Source organism: Danio aesculapii, chromosome 3, assembly GCF_903798145.1.
Source record: "Danio aesculapii chromosome 3, fDanAes4.1, whole genome shotgun sequence".
NCBI lineage: Eukaryota > Metazoa > Chordata > Actinopteri > Cypriniformes > Danionidae > Danio > Danio aesculapii.
Window position 1 is genome coordinate 2,406,333 of NC_079437.1, and position 20,593 is coordinate 2,426,925.

A 20,593-nucleotide genomic window follows, 5' to 3' on the forward strand; every position below is an offset into this window, starting at 1 on the left:
CTTCCATCCTGTAGAGGGCGGTGTTGTCATGGAAAAGTGCTGTGTGTAAACAGTGGGAAGTGTAAATAAATGGGGATGTGATTATTACCAACGTAACAAAAGGTAAAATCAGCACTTTTAGAGCGCTCTCAGTGAAAACTAATTCAAAGGCAGTTAAAAAGGTTTCTTCCACTCTTATCTTCTGGATGATGAAGACAGAAGTTATTTGCAAAATATATGAAAGATCTTGACCGTTTATGGTTCGTTGACGGTCTCTTGGCTAATGTTTACCCGTGTATGATGTGGTAATGTAATGGCCAATATCAGGGATGTTCATTTCACTTGTTAATTTTTTTACAAAGAGCATATAATTTATAACTGTATTATTATGAGGTCTTCATTTTAGTCATACTTGGTCAAAATGAGATTGTCAATTTTACTAAAATTAAGTTGGTTTCATGTTCGCACGTTCTTTCAGTGACAACTTGTGACATGCTTCCTATTTTCTTTTCCCTTGTACTTTGAATATTCGGTCTGAAATAACATGTAAGTATGACTTCAAAACAACATTAGCGTTATTTATTTGTGTTTGGTGAAGTTTTTTTCCCTCACCGCTGTCGCCACTGGCTTGCTTGGTTTGGGACTCGTGGAGCTGCGCATCGATGGATTTGCTCTTGAGTGTTTGGATGTTCAGCAGTGAAATTTAAACCACACTGAACTGAATTAAACTGAACTTCAACTCTGAAAACTGAACTGACACAGTTTGGGTTTACTAGAACTTCTGTTAAGCTGCTTTGACACAATCTACATTGTAAAACTGCTTCAGAAATAAACAAGAATTGTTATTTTGTTGACTGAACTTGCCAACTTTTTGTTGTAGTCTTTTTTAAATATTCATTTAAGCACAATGTTTGAAAGAGATTCATTACAAGTTAATTTGTAATGCATTTTGATCAAATATAACCTGCATATCTGATATTGTTTTCTGTCCTGTTTTATCACACACCTAAAGGAGATCAGAAGCTCCTCCCTCTTACAGCTCTGATCAGGAAGAGACTGACTTACTATTTCTGCTTTCTGACACACTGACTCTCTTCATTTCTATTCTGGACTTTAAAAAAGATTCAGAAATTAGCAGATGAGGAAGACAAACACTTTCAAGGATTTAAGTGAGTTTCTAAACACACAGCAGATCTTTTTGATTCGTTCTTTAGAAACCGTCATTCAGAAAGTGAAAGTAAGGTTCAGATTTCTGGAGCTCAAACGGTGAAAATGGCTTCAGTAAATGTTTCTGCAGAAGAACTTTCTTGTCCCGTGTGCTGTGATATCTTCAAGAATCCTGTAGTTTTATCATGCAGTCACAGTTTCTGTAAAGAGTGTCTTCAACAGTTCTGGAGAACCAAGACAACTCAGGAGTGTCCTGTTTGTAGGAGAAGATCATCAAAAGAAGAACCTCCATGTAATCTAGTGTTAAAAAACCTGTGTGAGTTGTTCCTGAAGGAGAGAAATGAGAGATGTTCATCAGGATCAGAGGAGATCTGCAGTTTACACAGTGAGAAACTCAAACTCTTCTGTCTGGAGGACAAACAACCTGTGTGTTTAGTGTGCAGAGACTCCAAACAACACGACAATCACAAATTCAGACCCATCAGTGAAGTGGTTTCTTCATACAAGGTAAGACAAGAGTCTCTTCATTAATAAGAACAGTAATATGTTAAAGGTATCAACACATTCATAATTTCTCTCTGCCTTTTTACTCATCTTCATATGACAAACATTGTGCGGTGAAAAAGTATTTGCCCCCATGCTGATTTTGTGCACATCTCATGCTAAGTGAGTTTAGGTATTCAGTAGGATTAGTGATGTAAAGTAATATTGTGTTGAGTAGGTGCTTTAGAAACACTAATAAATAGCTAACATATTAATAATTAATTCAATTCAATTCACTTTTATTTGTATAGCGCTTTTACAATGTAGATTGTGTCAAAGCAGCTTCACATAGAAGATCATAGTAAATTGGAACAGTGTAGTTCAGATTTCAGAGTTTAAGTTCAGTTCAGTTGAGCTCAGTTCAGTGTGGTTTAATAATCACTACTGAGAGTCCAAATACTGAAGAGCAAATCCAACGATGCGCAGCTCTATAGATCCCGAACCATGCAAGCCAGTGGAGACAGCAGAGAGGGGAAAAAAAATTAAAAATTAGCAGATAATGAGCCAGTAATTAATTAATAGTGGGACGTGGTGCTTAAAGTAATGTGTTACAAACAGCAAAAGCTATCCCCAAATGCATATAATATGAGGCATTTCCTTTGCATTATATTTTAAAATACAATTCTCACTATTGTACAACATTATAGATGCAGATTTGGAGAATTTGAAATTACATGCCTAGAAAGAATTGAATAATTGTATTGTTTAATTAAATAATGCTAGAATAAATCACATCATGTCACAGTAGTTACTTCTCTTCACAGTGATTTTTGTGTTTTTATATTTGTTTTTAATTGTTCAATTCTAGGAGGAGCTCAATACAGCACTGAAGTCTTTACAGGAGAAACTCAAACACAATGAAAGAATTAAAGCAGAGTTTGAGAAAACCGTTCAACACATCAAGGTGAGAAACAGAATCAAGAGTCATTTTCATTTCAGCGGCAGGAGACACAATTATGACTTCTTATAATTAGTTTAATTGAATTCTGGTTATGACTTTGCTAATGATAAACATCATTAGGCTTCTGGGTCTTTTATATATTTGAGTTTATTTATGTGTATATTTATAAAGTGATGTTGTGTTTTGACTCTTTTTCTCTTTTTCTTTCAGACTCAAGCTGAGCACACAGAGAATCTGGTTAAACATGAGTTTGAGAAGCTTCATCAGTTTCTCCGAGATGAAGAAGAAGCTACAATCACTGCACTGAGGGAGGAAGAGGAGCAGAAGAAGCAGGTGATGAAGGAGAAGCTGGAGGAGATGAACACACACATCTCAGCTCTTTCACACACAATCAAAGACACGGAGGAGATGCTGAAAGCCAATGACGTCTGCTTTCTAAAGGTCTGATTTCAGATCAGTGATTGATTGATTGATGATGGATTGAGCTCTTGATGATCAGTTGTGTGTTTGTTCTGCAGGAGTTTCCAGTCTCAATGGAAAGGTGAGTGATCTGCTGGTGTCCCTGCTCTCTCTGCTTCTGAAGCCAAAGCCACTGCAGTTCTGACTCCTGAATGTTCTTCCAGAGTCCAGATCTCACAGCCGGATCCACAGACGCCTTCTGGAGCTTTGATTCAGGTGTCTCGCTACTTGGGGAACCTGACATACAGAGTCTGGAAAAAGATGCAGGACATCGTCCACTACAGTGAGTCTATACAACATCTCTGCTTGCACACAGACACTGGAGTAGTTCACTTAAGTTTCACTGGTGAAGTTATTTTAGTTTGTAGTAAAAAATATATTTAGTTTGTTGTAAATGACGATTGTAAAACACACATTTTCAATCGTTTATCCAGGGCTGGGTCACAGCAGCAGTTTACATAATAAAAATGCTGTCATGTCAATGAAACTGAAACACTGGCCAATTTAGTGTTGGAGAGGAAGCTGTCCGAAAGGGATGTCCGGGCGCTAACCAGGACTGTATCCAAAACACATAAAACCACCACAGCTGCCCAACTCACTGCAGAATTAAATGTGCACCTCAACTGTTTTGTTTTCACCAAAACTGTTTGTCGGGAGCTCCACAGGGTGGACTTGCAATTTATCCTCTTTTGATCCGAATGCATTGCAATATTTCAAGAGTTCACACATAGCTCATGACTTACAAAGCTTGTTTGGCATGCTGTCCCGGGAGAGAGAGCCCTGAGCTCAAGGGATCCTCGAGTCCAGGGCTCCCTCCCTTTGCGGGGCGAGGCGAGATTGAGCTCAGGGCGGTCTCAAGGCTCCCCTGCAGCTAAGGCCAAGATGAACTCCCTTAGAGCGAGATGTCTAGTAGAACAGACTTGAGTTTGGGTGGTCTATGATGTAGAGCGTATTTGGCTTTGAGAAAAACCGGGGGACCCCGGGAAAACCCCTGTGGACGCGTGCCAGCTCCACCCGGAAATGCCGGATGCTATGGCAAGGAGCCAGAGCCGATGGAATTCCTGCTGGTCGCTGGGCCACCTATACTGAATAAAGGTGGAAGGAGGGGAGGAGGGGGGTTTCTTCAAGACGAAGATAGTTGCAAAGAGAAAAGAGGATATATATATATAGGAACTTATGATGCTTTGATTGGAGGATTGTGATTAGCTAATATGAGCCAGCTGGGTTAATCATGAGCATGTACTCCTCTCGAAATTAGTTTAAGATATTAAACTTCACTTTAAGCAAAACTGTGCTTTTACTCTGATAATTAAAACTTAGCACTCTGCTCTTAAGCTGCAGTCACACTAGAGTTTGTGCTTGCGAAATTCTGTTGTACGGCGCTGCGAAAAGGGGCAGGATAAAACAATATGATTAGACAAAGCGACCGGTTGTTCCATATTTTGAATTTCTGTACAGAGAGGTCACAATTTGATCTTCTATTGGTCTCACAGGATTTCGCAGGTCGGAGTTCACCAAGTGTTAACGTTCGAACGCAGTGAAATGCGAAACTTGTCAAACAAGCTTGCGTTTCCAGTCTGCCACATTCGCATGTGTATGAATGCACGTCTGTGGGGCAAAAACTGCAATGTGACTGCAGCTGAAACCATGCAAGTGTAATAACAAACATGCCCTCATACAAATTTGAAATATATATTGGTATTTATTCTGTGTCACATTCAAACAGTCAGACCAATTTTATTTGAGCTTGCCTTAATTAACTTATCAAAATGTATCGAATTCACTGACTGACTGATCGATTGATCTTGTTGGACACAGATGTTTTAAACTCTCCTTAAGAAAATGAGTGTGTAATTAATAACACTGACATCATTCTGATGTGTTTGATCAACAGTTCGAGTGTCATAATTCATAATAATCTGTGTTTGTTCACTCTTGATCATGATATGAACATCAGATTAAAAGCAGCTGTTGATTGTGTCTCTTCAGCTCCTGTGATTCTGGATCCAAACACTGCAGATCCATATCTCAAACTGTCTGATGATCTGACCAGTGTGAGAAACAGTGGGAGAAATCAATCTGTTCCTGATAATCCAGAGAGATTTGACAGTTATCACTGTGTTCTGGGTTCAGAGAGTTTTAACTCAGGAAAACACTGCTGGGATGTGGAGGTGAAAGAGAGTCAATACTGGAATCTTGGAGTAACTACAGCATCAAAGCAGAGGAAGGGAAGTGTTTTCTCTAACACTGGTTTCTGGAGTGTAAGGTCTAAACAGTCCGCAGGCTCTGGTTTTATTGTTAATCAGGATCTTGAGCGTGTGAGAGTTGATCTGGACTGTGACAGAGGAACAGTGTCTTTCTCTGATCCTGTAACAAACACACATCTACACACATTCACAATCACCTTCACTGAGTCTGTCTTTCCTTTCTTTTATAGTCTTGGCTCTCTGAGGATCTTACCGTTCTGTGATCAGTCAAAGTTACACCTGTAGTTCTGAATCTTCTTTCATATGTGCTCAACATTACATTAGTTTAGTGTTGTTGATCTGTGATTGGTCCAGCACTGCAGACACACTGACATTGTTAAATCACTATTAGACAACAGATCAATAAACAAGAAGCCAAAGTAACATTGTAAAAAATAAAAATAAAAAACCTAATAATAGTCTATATCTTTGCTAAACCTGTTAGAAACTTTTTAAATGTTAAACCGGATCCTGTTTTTTATCTTTAAATATTTGATCAGGTTATATAATTAGGATAATTGTCCAAACAGATAACATTACTTGTTTTCTCACTGGATTCTGTGACTACAGTTTTGAGTTTCCTACTTCTGGCAGGCTTCAAACTAACATATAATGATATTGTAGTTGTATTGCAGTTAACTGTAGTGTGTGTTATTCTGTCTTACATTTGTGATTACGTAAACTATAAAATAATGGCACGAAAACTGCCAAAATTATTTCCTCTTAATTTTATGTTTGGTTTGAGAGTGACCTGATATTATCTTAACAAAAAAACGTTCGCAAGTTTGTTTTGACAAAATATATGTGTGTACTGTGTGTATTTGTGTATTTATAAATGCACACATACATTCATATATTTGAGAAAATGTTTATTTAAATTCAGACATAAAATGTATATGTATATCATACAAATTATTTATAAAATGACATCTATGTAACATAATTGTATAGATTTGTTTCTATGTAAGCATGTATCACATTTACATAATAAAATAAAAACTTATTTTATTAAATATTTAGATTCATCTTTGTCCAGCAACACAAACAATGCATCTGGAAAGTTAATAAATGTAAATGTAAATTAATATTCAGTATGTAAACTACACACACTGTACTCTGCTTTGGACCGCTTCTCTTTTCTATTTACATGGCATCACTTGAGTCTGTCATTCAGTTACATGGATTTCTACGCTATGCTATGCTGATGACGCCCAGCTCTATTTTTCATTCCAACTGGATGATCTGGCGATTGCTGCATGAATATCAGCATGTCTGAGAGACATTTCATGCTGGATGAAGGACCACAAACTCAATCTCTCCAAATCTAAACCACAACTTTACCATACAGCTGGGCATCTTGACAATAGCCGCGTTTCCACTATCGCGCCTAAAGCGAGCGAGCCAAGGCCAGTCGCGTTTCCACTATCACTTCCGGGGCGTAATCGGGCCAAAGCGGGGCTTCCTTGGGGCCAGCGTCCGGCCTTTTTTGGCCCGCCGAATACCTTGGGCCAAGGAGGGCCAACTGGGGCTTCGGGGCGGGGTTACGTACAAAGGCGGAGTTTTCCTGTCAGGTAAAGAGGTGACAAGATGCTTTCTTCCCTTACATTTGTTTTGCTATCGCGCTTGATCAAATCACTCGCCTTGCAGCCAAAATCTGTTCGAAGTAAATGCCGCCGAACTCGAATGTCCTTATCCAGGGATCGCTGTCTGGCCTTACACCAACAGACCACAAACAGTAAAAAAGCAATCGCTTCGGTGTTCTCCATCTTCCAGCTCTCGTAGTGATGCCAGGTTGTGTTTGTGGTTATAATTTGAGTTTTTTGTTCCCGCTGAAGTGGGCGGGTTGTGTGACGGGTTATGTGACGTTTGATTCGGGGGACTTTCTGGGGGCGGTGTTTGCGTGACGCGCTGCGAGCAACTAGCCCGACAGTGGAAACGCGACATGATTTCGACCTCATTTCTCAACCTCCCGGGCTATTGGCCCGGCCTGGCCCGATTAAAGCCCTGGCTCGCACTGGCCCGATAGTTGAAATGCGGCTATTAACTCCTTCTAGGACTGTCAGGATCCCAGGAGTGGTTCTTGATGACAAGTTGCAATTTACAGACCATATTGCTCCAACTGCCATTTCATGCAAATGCTTAATGGAACATCAGGAAGATTTGACTCTATCTATCTTAACATGCTGCTCAACTGCTTGTCTAAGCTTTTGTCTTGTCCAGGCTGGACTATTGCAATGCTCTCTTGGCTGGCCTCCCATCCAGCACTATCAATCCTCTCCAGCTGATCCACAATGCAGCAGCAAGACTTGTCTTCAAGGAACTGAGAAGAGTGCATGCCACACATTTATTCATCAGTTTACACTGACTGCTAATCACTGCTTGAATCAAATTTAAGGTGCTGTCACTCACCTACAAAACAACCGACGGCTCTGCACACATTTACCTGAGCCCACTACTTCAGACTTATGTGTCCGGCTGGACTCTGCGCTCTGCTGCTGTAGAATATTTCAATTGACCTTTATTAATGAATGATCCTCTATGTAAAGAGAAAACTCCTCTTCCAAAATATTCTGAATGTGGTTGGCAACTGGAGAAGGGCTGCAACAGAAAACTCAACTAAAACTCAACTATTTAAAGTGCTGAGACAGGTGGATATGCCAAATGTAGAGTAAACCTAGTCAAAACTAGAAATAACACAAAAACTAACAACACAGCTAGTAATGCTCAAAGATTGAGCAATAGATTGTGTTTCACTTTTTGTTTGATAGTTTTATAGCATTATTTAAGAGTTTCAAAGTAAGTTCATTTTAGATGTTTCAAGAGTTCAGACTTAACTCTTGATTTATACATCCCTTGTTTGGCATGCTGTCCCAGGAGGGGAGCCCTGAGCTGAAGGGATCCTCGGGCCCAGGGCTCCCTCCCCCTTTCGCAGGGCGAGGGGAGATTGAGCTCAGGTCGATCTCGAAACTCTCCCGCTGCTGAGGCTAAAGTGAGCTTCCTGAGAGTAAGACATTTAGAAAAAGATTTAGGCTTATTTTGTCTATAATATAGAGCATATTTTGATGGTGGGAGGAAACTGGGAAACCTGGGAGAAACCCTTGTGGACACGGGGAGAACACACAAACTCCGCAGAGAAATACCAGATGGCCCAAATACCAGATGGCCTAACGAGGACCCGGTGCCATTGGTATTCTTGCTGTGAGGCAACAGTGCTAGTCACTAAGCCACCATGTGCCCATTCTGGATAAAGAGGGGAGGAGGGAGGTTTCTTCCAGATGAAGATAGTTGTAGAAAGAAAATGAGGATATATATGTATATAATGACTTGGGATCCTTTGATTGGAGGATCGTGATTAGCTAATGTGGGCCAGCTGGGTCAATCATGAAATTAGTTTAATATTAAACTTCACTTTGTTAAAATGTAACCTGAACTGCTGATGTTGTTTGCCCTGTTTTATCACACACCTAAAGAAGATCAGAAGCTCCGCCCTCTTACAGCCCTGATCAGGGAAAGACTGACTTATTATTCCTGCTTTCTGTCACACTGACTCTCTTCATTTCTGTACTGGGTTAAAACAGAATCAGAAATCAGTGGAGAATGAAGACAAACCCATTCAAGACGAATTTCTGAGATATTTCTGAAAAGGCAACAGATCTTTGTTATTAATTTTTGAAGCAGAAAGTAAAGCTGAGATCAAACATGGAAATGGCTTCAGTAAATGTATCTAATGAACTTTCTTGTCCCGTGTGCTGTGAAATCTTCAAAAATCCTGTTATTTTATCATGCAGTCACAGTGTGTGTAGAGAGTGTCTTCAACAGTTCTGGAGAACCAAGAAAACTCAGGAGTGTCCTGTTTGCAGGAGAAGATCATCAAAAGAAGAACCTCTGGTTAATCTTTCATTAAAAAACCTGTGTGAGTTGTTCCTGAAGGAGAGAAATGAGAGATGTTCATCAGGATCAGAGGAGATCTGCAGTTTACACAGTGAGAAACTCAAACTCTTCTGTCTGGAGGACAAACAACCTGTGTGTGTGATGTGTGTTACTTTACAACAACACGAGAATCACAAATTCAGACCCATCAGTGAAGCGGTTTCTTCATACAAGGTAAGACAAGAGTCTCTTCATTCATATATAAAGAACAGTAATTGGTTTTAGCTGACTCTTCTTTGCAGAAACGCATTAGTTTGGCTACATTTTTAAAAAAGAAAGCTTTCTTATGGATCCTTTTCACAAGCCTGTTATGACGCGTTTAATGGTCATCATAATCTTAAATCCTTGAAAGTTTTTAATATTCAGAATTGTTAATAAACGTATGAACATTTATATGTATTTATGTGTGTATTTTATCATCTTTGCTTCAAATTACAAAAAGCAAATTACCACTTGTGAGAGGTGTTTCTAATGCATCCATGGGCCAGGACAGTAAATTTGATGTTATTCTCTCCTCTGGCTGCCATCATCAGTCTCACACAATTCGTTTTTTCCTTTTTCTGAAAGTTTCTATAACATCATCGTGGGGTTTTTCTTTTATTATTTGAGCAAATAAGATTGTAAAAAAATGTTTGTTGTACTCTCCCATTCACTGTTTTCCCAACTGACGACTTGCGCTACTGAGAAACCCAGAAATGTGAAAGGGGTCTATGTTCCCTGAAGCTCTATCAGTTTGACTGCACTGACACTATTGTCAGTAATCAGACCTGTTGCAGCTTTCCTCTTTTACAACATAATGGATGCAGTTTCATAGACAGGAATATAAAAACTGTGAGGTCAAGTTAATATTTACACAGGACCAGTTGTTATTGAATATCTTCTTGTTTCATAACAAAATTGTGTTCTAGGAGGAGCTCAATACAGCACTGAAGTCTTTACAAGAGAAACTGAAACATAAGGAAAAAATTAAAGCAGAGTTTGAGAAAACAGTTCAACACATCAAGGTAAGAAACAGAATCAAGAGTCATTTTCATTTCAGCTGCAGGAGACACAATTATGACCTCTTATATTTAATATAATGGATAATTGTATACTGTTTTGTTTTTTGGGAGTATGTTGGTGCATTTTGCTCTGTCTGTAGCCAGCACCTAAGCTTTTCACTCAGTACATGTGCTGCTGCTGGAAATAAAAGTGATTTGATTTGATTTCAGACGTTTTCTTATGTTAAACATCAGTTGGCTTCTGGACCTGGAGTTTATTTTGGATATTTATGTTGTGATGTTGATGTGTGTTGACTTTTGTGTTGATTATTAAATGTGTCTGTGATTTGCTTTCAGTTTCAAGCTGATCACACAGAGCGTCAGATTAAACATGAGTTTGAGAAGCTTCATCAGTTTCTCCGAGATGAAGAAGAAGCTGCAATCACTGCACTGAGGGAGGAAGAGGAGCAGAAGAAGCAGATGATGAAGGAGAAGCTGGAGGAGATGAACACACACATCTCAGCTCTTTCACACACGATCAAAGACACGGAGGAGATGCTGAAAGCCAATGGCGTCAGCTTTCTAAAGGTCTGATTTCAGATCAGTGATTGATTGATTGATTGATTGATTGATTGATTGATGATGGATTGAGCTCTTGATGATCAGTTGTGTGTTTGTTCTGCAGGAGTTTCCAGTCTCAATGGAAAGGTGAGTGATCTGCTGGTGTCTCTGCTCTCTCTGCTTCTGAAGCCAAAGCCACTGCAGTTCTGACTCCTGAATGTTCTTCCAGAGTCCAGATCTCACAGCCGGATCCACAGACGCCTTCTGGAGCTTTGATTCAGGTGTCTCGCTACTTGGGGAACCTGTCGTTCAGAGTCTGGAAGAAGATGCAGGACATCGTCCACTTCAGTGAGTGTCTACTACATCTCTAATCACACACTGACAGTGTTTTACTGGAGTGCTTATTCTAGTTTGCAGTGAAATACTGTTTTAGTTTGTTGTAAGTGATGATCACAATACAGAAAATATTCAAATGTTTATCCAGGGCCGGGTCACAGCAGCAGTCTGTATAATAAACATGCTTTCATGTATATCATGCATCTATATTTAGAGAATGTTTCTCATTTCTTCATCTGCCGAACAGATTAAACAGTGTAAAAGTGAAAAGATACTCGAGGCTCCAGTTGTGATTCTTCAGACTGAAACACTGAGCCTCAAATATTATATTGTTATACTGCAATCTTAATATAAATTCAGAGTCCTCAAAGACTGATTATTATGAAGGTGTTATTGATGACATGTTGACAGTCTCTGGAGTTCATTAAGAAAATTATTACTTTTATTAAATCCTCAGAGAGCTGCTCATTGCGATTTATAATATATATATATATATATATTTGAAAATAAAATTGTTATATTAAATTACACAGTGTTAAAATACAATAATTATTAATCTTAACCATACAAGTGTGTTGTAATTAGGGTTGGGTACCGAAACGTTACGGTTACTAAAGTAACCCGAGGGGGGGAACGAAAATGCTATGTGGAAACTTCCACTATGGGTATTTCGTCAGAAACCAATCATCTGAAAGAGTATAAAAACGGGCCAATGAAATGCCAATGAGTTGGCGGCGTCAGCGTGCACAGCTGGCATCAATGACAATCAGTCATGCGATAAAGACGCAGCCAGTGTCATGCTCGACATCCTTTTCTAGCTGAAGAGACTTTCACGCTCAACAGCTAAAGGACAATCGTTGTGGCGAAGGAACATAGCATTTCCGTTCCCCCCCTCGGGGAACGAAGGGTTACATTAGTAACCGTAACGTTCCCCTTCGGATGGGGAACTCCAATGCTATGTGGAAACTTCAACTATGGGGAAATCTATGGAAAATGCCACAAAGAAAGAACCTTACCGCGTCTCTGGCGGAGGATGTGCCACGCAGTAGAGCGAGCGCACCTACAACGCCCCAAGACACAGTCTTCTAACATGTCCCCTAGCCCTTACTTACCTGTTCAGGAACAGTTATATTTTTCAGGGAGTCGCAATAACCCAGTAAAATAGGTTTTAATACAACAGTACATTGGGAAAGCGTTCAGTCCCGATAGGGAGGACGCTGCGGAGCTCATCTGCTACCCAGAGGGGGAGACCTGGTGACAACCTATGGACCAGCCCAGAGATGGGGAGTCCTTGCATAAGGATGGTTAGCGGGGAGGGAAGACACGAGCCTGCCCTAGAAGGGGGGACTATACCGTGGCTGAGTGAACATATGGGATCGCCAGCGGGGATCACGCATAGCAGGCACCTATACCCAGAACGCGGGCTGACCAGCGGGCATGCCAACAATGTAACGGGCCAACACCTGACTCCTCCGCTGAGTCAGGTGCTGGGGGCCTCGGAGGAACTCTGCAGGGTTTGCCAAAAAATGGGGAACTAAACTGACAAAGCTGAAAAAGCGCACGTATCTCTGGGTTAGGGAGAGTGGCGCAGCAAGCGTGTCGACACCTCAACCGAATCGTTTTCTCAATCACCAAGGATTACCAAATACCCTTGAAGAAACCGGCTCCAATCACAGAATGTAAACATTGCAAATGTATAGGGTGTCACCCAACCCACAGCTCTACAAATGTCTGTCAGAGAGGCGCCGCATGCTAACGCCCAGGAGGATGCGATGCTCCGAGTGGAGTGCGCTCTCACCCCCGGGGAACACGGCTCACCCTGGCTCTGAAAAGCAAGGGAGATGGCATCCACTATCCAGTGGGCCAACCTCTGTTTAGATACGGCACTTCCCTACTGCCGACCACCGTAACAGACAAAGAGCTGGTCAGAGGACCTAAACCTCTGAGTGTGGTCCACATATATTCGCAAAGCGCGAACAGGACACAACAATGAAAGGGCTGGGTCTGCCTCCTCCGCGGGCAGCGCTTGCAGGCTCACTACCTGATCCTTAAACGGTGTGGTAGGAACCTTGGGCACATAGCCAGGCCGGGGTCTCAGGACAACGTGAGAGTAGGCCGGCCCGAATTCTAGGCACGAGTCACTGACCGAAAATGCCTCCAGGTCCCCAACCCTCTTAATCGATGCCAATGCGACCAGCAGAGCTGTCTTCAAGGACAGAAATCTCAAGGATACTGAGTCGAGTGGTTCGAAGGGATCCCCACGTAGGCTCGTAGCACTACCGCGAGATCCCAAGAGGGCATGAGAGGGGGGCGGGGTGGAAACATCCGCCTCGCACCTCTGAGGAACCGGATGATGAGGTTATGCCTCCCCACGGTGCCGCCATCCACGCATCATGATGAGAGGAGATGGTGGCCACGTAAACCCTCAGTGTGGAGGGCGACAGCCTTCGCTCCACCTGTCCTGAAGGAAAGAAAGCACAACACTGATCTGGCAAGATTGGGGGTCTTCTCGGCGAGAAGCGCACCACTCAGTGAATAGACTCCACTTCAGGGCGTAGGCATGCCTCGTAGAGGGTGCACTAGCCTGAGTGATGGTATTAACCACCGCCAACGGTAGGTTACCTAAGTCTTCCTCGTCGCGTCTATGGACCACACGTGGAGTTTCCACAGAACTGAGCGAGGGTGCCAGCTGGTGCCCTGTCCCTGAGAGAGTAGGTCCTCTCTCAAAGGGACCCGCCAGGGGGGGGCATCGCGAGGAGGGAGAGTTCTGATATTCAGGTCCGGTTTGGCCAGGGGGCGCAACTAGCAAGACCTGCTCCTCGTCCTCCCTGACCTTGCACAGAAACTGCGCGAGTAGGCTCACTGGGGGAAACGCATACTTACGCATGCCCCGAGTGGAGTCGCTGCAGGCGGGCGTCCTCGGCGAAAAAGCAGTCGATGGCTCGGCGGGGGGGAGTGGTCATACAATCCCTCCAATAGAGACATCGCCTCCGACTGCTCTATCACCGGTCTGAATTCCTGGGCGAATTCACCGACGGTGTCGCCGAACAGGCCACCCTGGGATATGGGTGAGTTGAGAAAGCAAACTTTGTCAACGTCACGCATATCACCAGGTTTAGCCTGAGGTGGCGTTCTTGGATCACGGATGTGATCATCGTCCTTCCCAGGGCACACACAGCCGACTTTTTTTTTTTTTTTTAAGAGCATAGTCGGTTGCGGTGCAGAGCTCATGCTCAGTCCTGGGTCGGAACCATCCTCACGCAGCCGGGCCAGCGCCTGCTCTTGGTACGCTGGTAGGTGGTCATAGCATGTATGGTGAGGGCGAAGGCACACGCAGCACACTGCGTGAGCCTACTGTGCCCATCCAGGAAGAAGGGAATGGGGGGGGATTAGAAGGTCTTGCCTTCATCCTCCACATCACACCTCTCTAATCGGTCCGACCGCGGGGCTTGGGGATAAATCATCTCCAGAGCCACTGCCGAAGCAGCCTGGGGAAGCACAGCCACAAAGTCTGCTTCTAGATTCAATGCTGCGCTCATCATCCCGGAGGGAGCGAGCGGGTTCGAATCCTCGTCAAACCTTGACAGTCCACCCTCCAAGGATGGTGTGGATGGAAGCGCATGCAGATCGGGCAGAAAAAAGTGCCCTCAAGACTGCGTGAGTTTACTGTGCACTTCCGGTAAGAAGGGGATGGGAGGCTTTGAAGGTCTTACCTCCTTATATCCTCCGCATAACACCCATCTAGTCGGTCCAGCCGCGGGGCTGGGGGATAAACCATCACCAGACCCACGGCTGAAGCAGCCCGAGAAAGCACGGCCATCATGTCTGCTTTTTAGATGCCAACGCCGCGCTCTCCACCCCGGAGGGAGCGAGCGAGCGGGCTCGTATCCTCATCAGACAATGACAGCCCATCCTCCGATGCAGCGATGGACATCTGACCCCCGGTGTCATCAGGTGAGAAAGCGACCATCCAAGGACGGAGCGCTTCTCTTCACCTGAAGCTTGGATGGAGCACGTGGAGGAGCGAGAGGTTCGCAGCCCAAGGGCAGCGGATTTACTCCCACAGAAACCCTCAGATCTGCCCGAGTGCCAACCGCAGTGCGGGTGACAACTGGAGTGGGTGGCTCTTTTGCAAGAGCAAGCCGCGTGCTTAACTGCGCAACAGATATGACATCACAGTGTTGGCATGTACTGCCCGCGAGCACCGCATTAACATGCTGGACCCCCAGACATGAAACGCTGTGCTCGTGCCCATCATCCGGGGATAGGAAACCACCGCATCCAGAAACGCACGGTCGGAGTGACGTCTTGAAAAAGACGCGCTGCACGACCGTGTTGCTCTTTTAGGAAAGCTTTTTTCCTATATACAAACTGCTTTCAAAGGACCGGACCCAAAGGACGCCAGGCAAGGGAGAAAAACCCAGCTCGACCATCTGCCACTGCGTATACGCACTCTGGACCTGGAGAAACTGCTTCTCGATCTCTCTCTGTAGACACAGGTTGGAGATACCCTCAAAGACTCTCTCAGAAGATTTGTGAAAGGCTCTGAAAGCGAAAGGATGGCACTGACAAACATACCTGACAGGTTCAAAACAACACAAAATATAGCCCACAGTCAGTGAAAACCTCTTATCTGTGTATGTAATCTTCAGCAGCACATGTAGCCTCTGTTAGACAGTAATTCTGTCATTCCCGGTTCCTATTAGTCCAAAAGGTGAAGATAATAAGTTAGTTAAACATGGCATTTTGTTCATGTTTGCTGAATAATAATGTGCTCCTTTTTTCCGGCTTCTCCTTTGCTTCTTCACGCTTCACTCTCGCGTTTGTCAGTGTCTGACAGAATCGGGTTTCAAAAGCACGTCAATAATCAAGCGCAGGTTATTATCATCAGCTCAAGAAGTTTGTTATTTAAGATATAATGTTAGACGCGCGCAAGGAAGAAAGCGAAACCGCTCGCGCCTCAGACTGGCCCGTAAAAAACTTCTTCTTGGATTTGTGGCTGTTCATCAAGACGACGACAAGGTTTGTTTGAGCCCAGATCGACCATGGCTCGTTATTATATGTATTTATAATTCCGCTAAAATGTCTCACTGTGTATTTCAAACATGGCGGGTTTTTTGTTTTCATTCTGGCTTGTTGCGTAAGCAAATTGCGTAAGCGTTCAGCTGCGCTTGTGGCTCCGCCTTTTGGTACCCTTTTTCGTGTTTGGTACCCTTTCGAAAGGGTGCCGAAAAAGTGGTACGGTTTGGTTTGGTTCGGTTCGGTACACATTTTGATAGTGGAAACGGCCATAAAAGCGTACCGAACCGTACCGTACCGTACCACTCAGTGGAAACGGGCCATTTGACAGCTTGTGACATCATCTTGTACTTTCAGTGAGTACGTTTACATGAACACCAATACTCTGATTTGAATATGATTAAGACAAGTTTGATCAAGAGTCGACCACGTAAACAGTGATTTTTGATTATCTTAAAGGAACACAGACACAAACTGTGGAGGAAACATTTATAGGCTGGTCACGCAATGACGTGGATGGATCAACATGTAACTGGGAATCAAGAATGTAACCTTCAAAAAGCAACTCATGTAAACACTTGAATTATATTATTTTCTTATTCAAATTAATGCAAATCCTTAGATCACTGATGTCCATGTAAATATAGTCAAGCCCCAAACTCAGAAAAAAGGTTTTCCCTGATTTTGATGAGCCTTTCCACAGGTTAGTAGTAAGCTAATTTAATGTTAATAGCATAATGCAAATCTTGCGTTCATGCTAACAAACAAATGATCAAAAGAAATATATTAATGCAATTCAAATATATAAAATATGAATTGATGTTTACTTTAAACTTATTTAAAATATATATTTACATTGTTCAATTATAATGATTAATATATATATATTTTGTCAAATAATTTAGTGGCTAAAAAGTATCTGTTCAGGCACCGTTTTGGCACCGGTACTGTTTTAGAAGTATCGATTTAGCACCGGTATCGAAAAAAACCCAAACGATACCCAATCCTAGTTGTAATAAACATGCCATCATACAAATTCACACATATATGGACATTTATTTTGTGATCTTTTTTCTCTAGAGGATTTTCATCAGGTGTTTTTGAAAAAGCATCTATAACAAGACCCACATGGAGGAACATTCAGTTTATTCAGTGACAGATTATTAATTGCTGTATTATTATTAATTACTGTATTTAAAAAAAATAACAGACAGTAATAGATGATTTAAAAACATATTTAAACAGTAAGACCAAGTATAATTGAGCTTGATCCAATTATTGATCAAAATTTATCAAATTCAGTAACTGATTGATTGATTGATTGATTGATTGATTGATTGATTGATTGATCTTGTAGGACATAGATGTTTTAATCACACTTATAGTGTTAGAATCTGATGTCATTAAACTCTGCTTATGAAAGTTAGTTTGTAATCAATAACACTGACAGCTATGAGAGGAAAATGTCTGATGTGTTTGATCAACAGTTCGAGTGTCATAACTCATAATAATCTGTGTTTGGTTCACTCTTGATCATGATATGAACATCAGAATAAAAGCAGCTGTTGATTGTGCCTCTTCAGCTCCTGTCATTCTGGACCCAAACACTGCTCATCCACGTCTGGAACTGTCTGATGATCTGACCAGTGTGAGGTTCAACAGCAAAAATCCACCTATTCTTGATAATCCAGAGAGATTTAACAGGGATCGGTGTGTTCTGGGTTCAGAGGGTTTTACCTCAGGAAAACACTGCTGGGATGTGGAGGTCAAAAAGGAATGTTACTGGTGGATTCTTGGAGTAACTACAGCATCAAAGGACAGGAAAAGAATTAATTTCTTTAACACTGGTGTCTGGTGTGTGCAGTGTGGTACTACTGTAGGCTCTGGCTTTACTGTTAAACAGAAGCTTGAGCGTGTGAGAGTTGATCTGGACTGTGACAGAGGAACAGTGTGTTTCTCTGATCCTGTAACGAACACACATCTACACACATTCACAACCACCTTCACTGAGTCTGTCTTTCCTTTCTTTTATAGTCTTGGCTCTCTGAGGATCTTACCATTCAGTAGTCAGTGAAAGTTACTCCTGTAAGTCTGGATCTTCTTTCTTCATGTTTTCAATATTTAATCCACATTTAGCCCTAATTACACTTTTGTAATTAAGTAAAAGTAAAGAAGTACGGCCTCAAAAATGTACAAAAGTAAAAAGTACCCGTTTCAACCACAGTCCAAAGACATGTGGTATAGATGAATAATAGGTAACTAAATTGGCAGTAGTGTGTGTGTGTGTGTGTGTGTGTGTGTGTGTGTGTGTGTGTGTGTGTGTGTGCGTGTGTGTGTGTGTGTGCGTGCGTGCGTGCGTGCGTGCGTGTGTGAATGGTCTGAGCTGGAAGGGTATCCACTGTGTAAAACGTGCTGGAATTATTGGTGGTTCATTCTGCTGTGGCGACCCTGTATAAATCAGGAAGTAAGTGTAAGGATAGTGAGTGAGATAGGTAGGTAACTAGACCTCACATCCTATTGATACATTAATATAAACTAACATTTCCAATTTTTATGCAAAATATAGTCATATTTGGTTTTGAAATTCTCAAAACTTCCTGTTCAATCTTCGATCATCATTCTTCAATCAGCAATTTCTCATTGTGAACAAGTTGCAAATGCTTTTGTAGAATCATGCAAATGATTATGTGCAATTCTCTGATGTTTCCTACATTATAAATTGCTTATGTCATTGTTGATTAGAATGTATTATTTTGGTCTCTCAATAGTCTCACTCCCCACAACATTCAATCATTTGTTCATAGATTAAGTCTTTACATGAGAAATGGCTGAACAAGCTTTCATAATATTTTGTCATTATTACTTTTTTTTTTTATACATTTCCATTCAACTTTTTTCTAAATCTGTCTGCAACTTTTTCTAATGAAGGTCTAAAAGGAGGTTGTCCTGTGTTCACATAGTTTGTTCTTTGTGCTGTGCAGTGCTGTTTTTTTTCCCCTTTCTGTATCACAATAGCCGCGTTTCCACTATCGCGCCTAAAGCGAGCGAGCCAGGGCGAGCCAAGGCCAGTCGCGTTTCCACTATCACTTCCGGGTCGTAATCGGGCCAAAGCGGGGCTTCCTTGGGGCCAGCGTCCGGCCTTTTTCGGCCCGTCGAATACCTTGGGCCAAGGAGGGCCAACTGGGGCTTCGGGGCGGGGTTACGTACAAAGGCGGAGTTTTCCTGTCAGGTAAAGAGGAGACAAGATGCTTTCTTCCCTTACATTTGTTTTGCTATCGTCGTTCTCGTCGCTCGGCTGCTCTTTTGTGCCTTGCAGCCAACATCTGTGTTCGAAGTAAATACCGCCGAACTCGAATGTCCTTATCCAGGGATCGCTGTCTGGCCTTACACCAACAGACCACAAACAGTAAAAAAGCAATCGCTTCGGTGTTCTCCTATGGAAGGCCATTGGGGCCAAAACGTCTGCAACAAACGCGTTTACACGTTATTACGTGTTAACACGTAATTTTCGCGTTAACACGCAATCACGCGTTAACACGTAGGTACGTGTTAACACGCGATTTACGTGTTAACACGCAATTTACGCGTTAACACGTTTTTTTTTTTAACTAGTGTCATTTTTAAAGCACTATCTTTTAATAATTTCTCCAACCTGCTCATTTTAAAATGTATAATGTCATTTCACTTAAATCACAATAAATGTTTTGGAGTCAATGAACTGTAGTAGATATTTTGTATAATGAAAGGCCAAACATCTTCTGCAATGTTATGTTTGATGGCCGGGGACATTATAATTCTTATCATTCAGCTGCTGAGATTTCTTTGAAATTGTGTCCAGAGAAATCAGTATGAGCTTTATTTGACAAGTGTGGGCAAACACACAAGAAATGTTTTGGGTGTTTTTTTTCCAGGAGCAAAGGATACATACAAATCAACACAAGGACACAATGACATAAGTGGATATAAAATAAACAATAAAACATTTTGGTTACAAAAATCATAAACAGTAAGGGTTGTGTATATGTATGACCATAAAAAATAAACAGGTAACAACTGATCTAATAATTAAGATCTATAGAGATAAAGATGTGTAGAGATCTGAAGGTTGGGCAGGTGCACAGCAATAATCCTCTCCGCTGTCCTGACAGTCCGCTGCAGTCTTCTTATTTCTGATTTGGTGGCTGATCCGAACCAGACAGTAATTGAAGTTTTGTCAGATGAAGTGGCGGCAGATTGTGCATTCTCATACTACATGTAACAGGTCATTAATTACTAAACACATGAATGATTTAAAGCAGAGTAGCCTATCTTGGTGAGGTTTATGTCTGCAAATAATGCACATAGTAGAACATAGTAGCACATTGTAGAACAAACATTTTATAAAATTACTGTATTTCTTAATAATTTTGTGTTATACATTCATGCTTGTAATATATATTTATTGTTTACAGAACTTTGCACTATGTACTTTT

At 41.9% G+C, this 20,593-nt stretch overlaps 2 protein-coding genes across 2 annotated transcripts; both read left to right on the plus strand.

Annotated features, from left to right (window-relative positions):
* The first annotated feature begins 1,043 nt into the window (after positions 1-1,043).
* LOC130217599 (E3 ubiquitin-protein ligase TRIM35-like) lies at positions 1,044-6,077 on the plus strand. The gene is made up of 6 exons (XM_056449744.1): positions 1,044-1,653; positions 2,498-2,593; positions 2,801-3,031; positions 3,109-3,131; positions 3,214-3,332; positions 5,039-6,077. Exons 1-6 carry the CDS (start codon positions 1,252-1,254, stop codon positions 5,539-5,541), a joined length of 1,374 nt encoding a protein of 457 aa, XP_056305719.1. The 5' UTR covers positions 1,044-1,251; the 3' UTR covers positions 5,542-6,077.
* Positions 6,078-8,622: 2,545 nt separating this feature from the next.
* LOC130220645 (E3 ubiquitin-protein ligase TRIM35-like) lies at positions 8,623-19,534 on the plus strand. The gene is made up of 6 exons (XM_056452865.1): positions 8,623-9,399; positions 10,134-10,229; positions 10,563-10,793; positions 10,891-10,913; positions 10,996-11,114; positions 17,705-19,534. Exons 1-6 carry the CDS (start codon positions 8,995-8,997, stop codon positions 18,193-18,195), a joined length of 1,365 nt encoding a protein of 454 aa, XP_056308840.1. The 5' UTR covers positions 8,623-8,994; the 3' UTR covers positions 18,196-19,534.
* Positions 19,535-20,593: the final 1,059 nt, after the last annotated feature.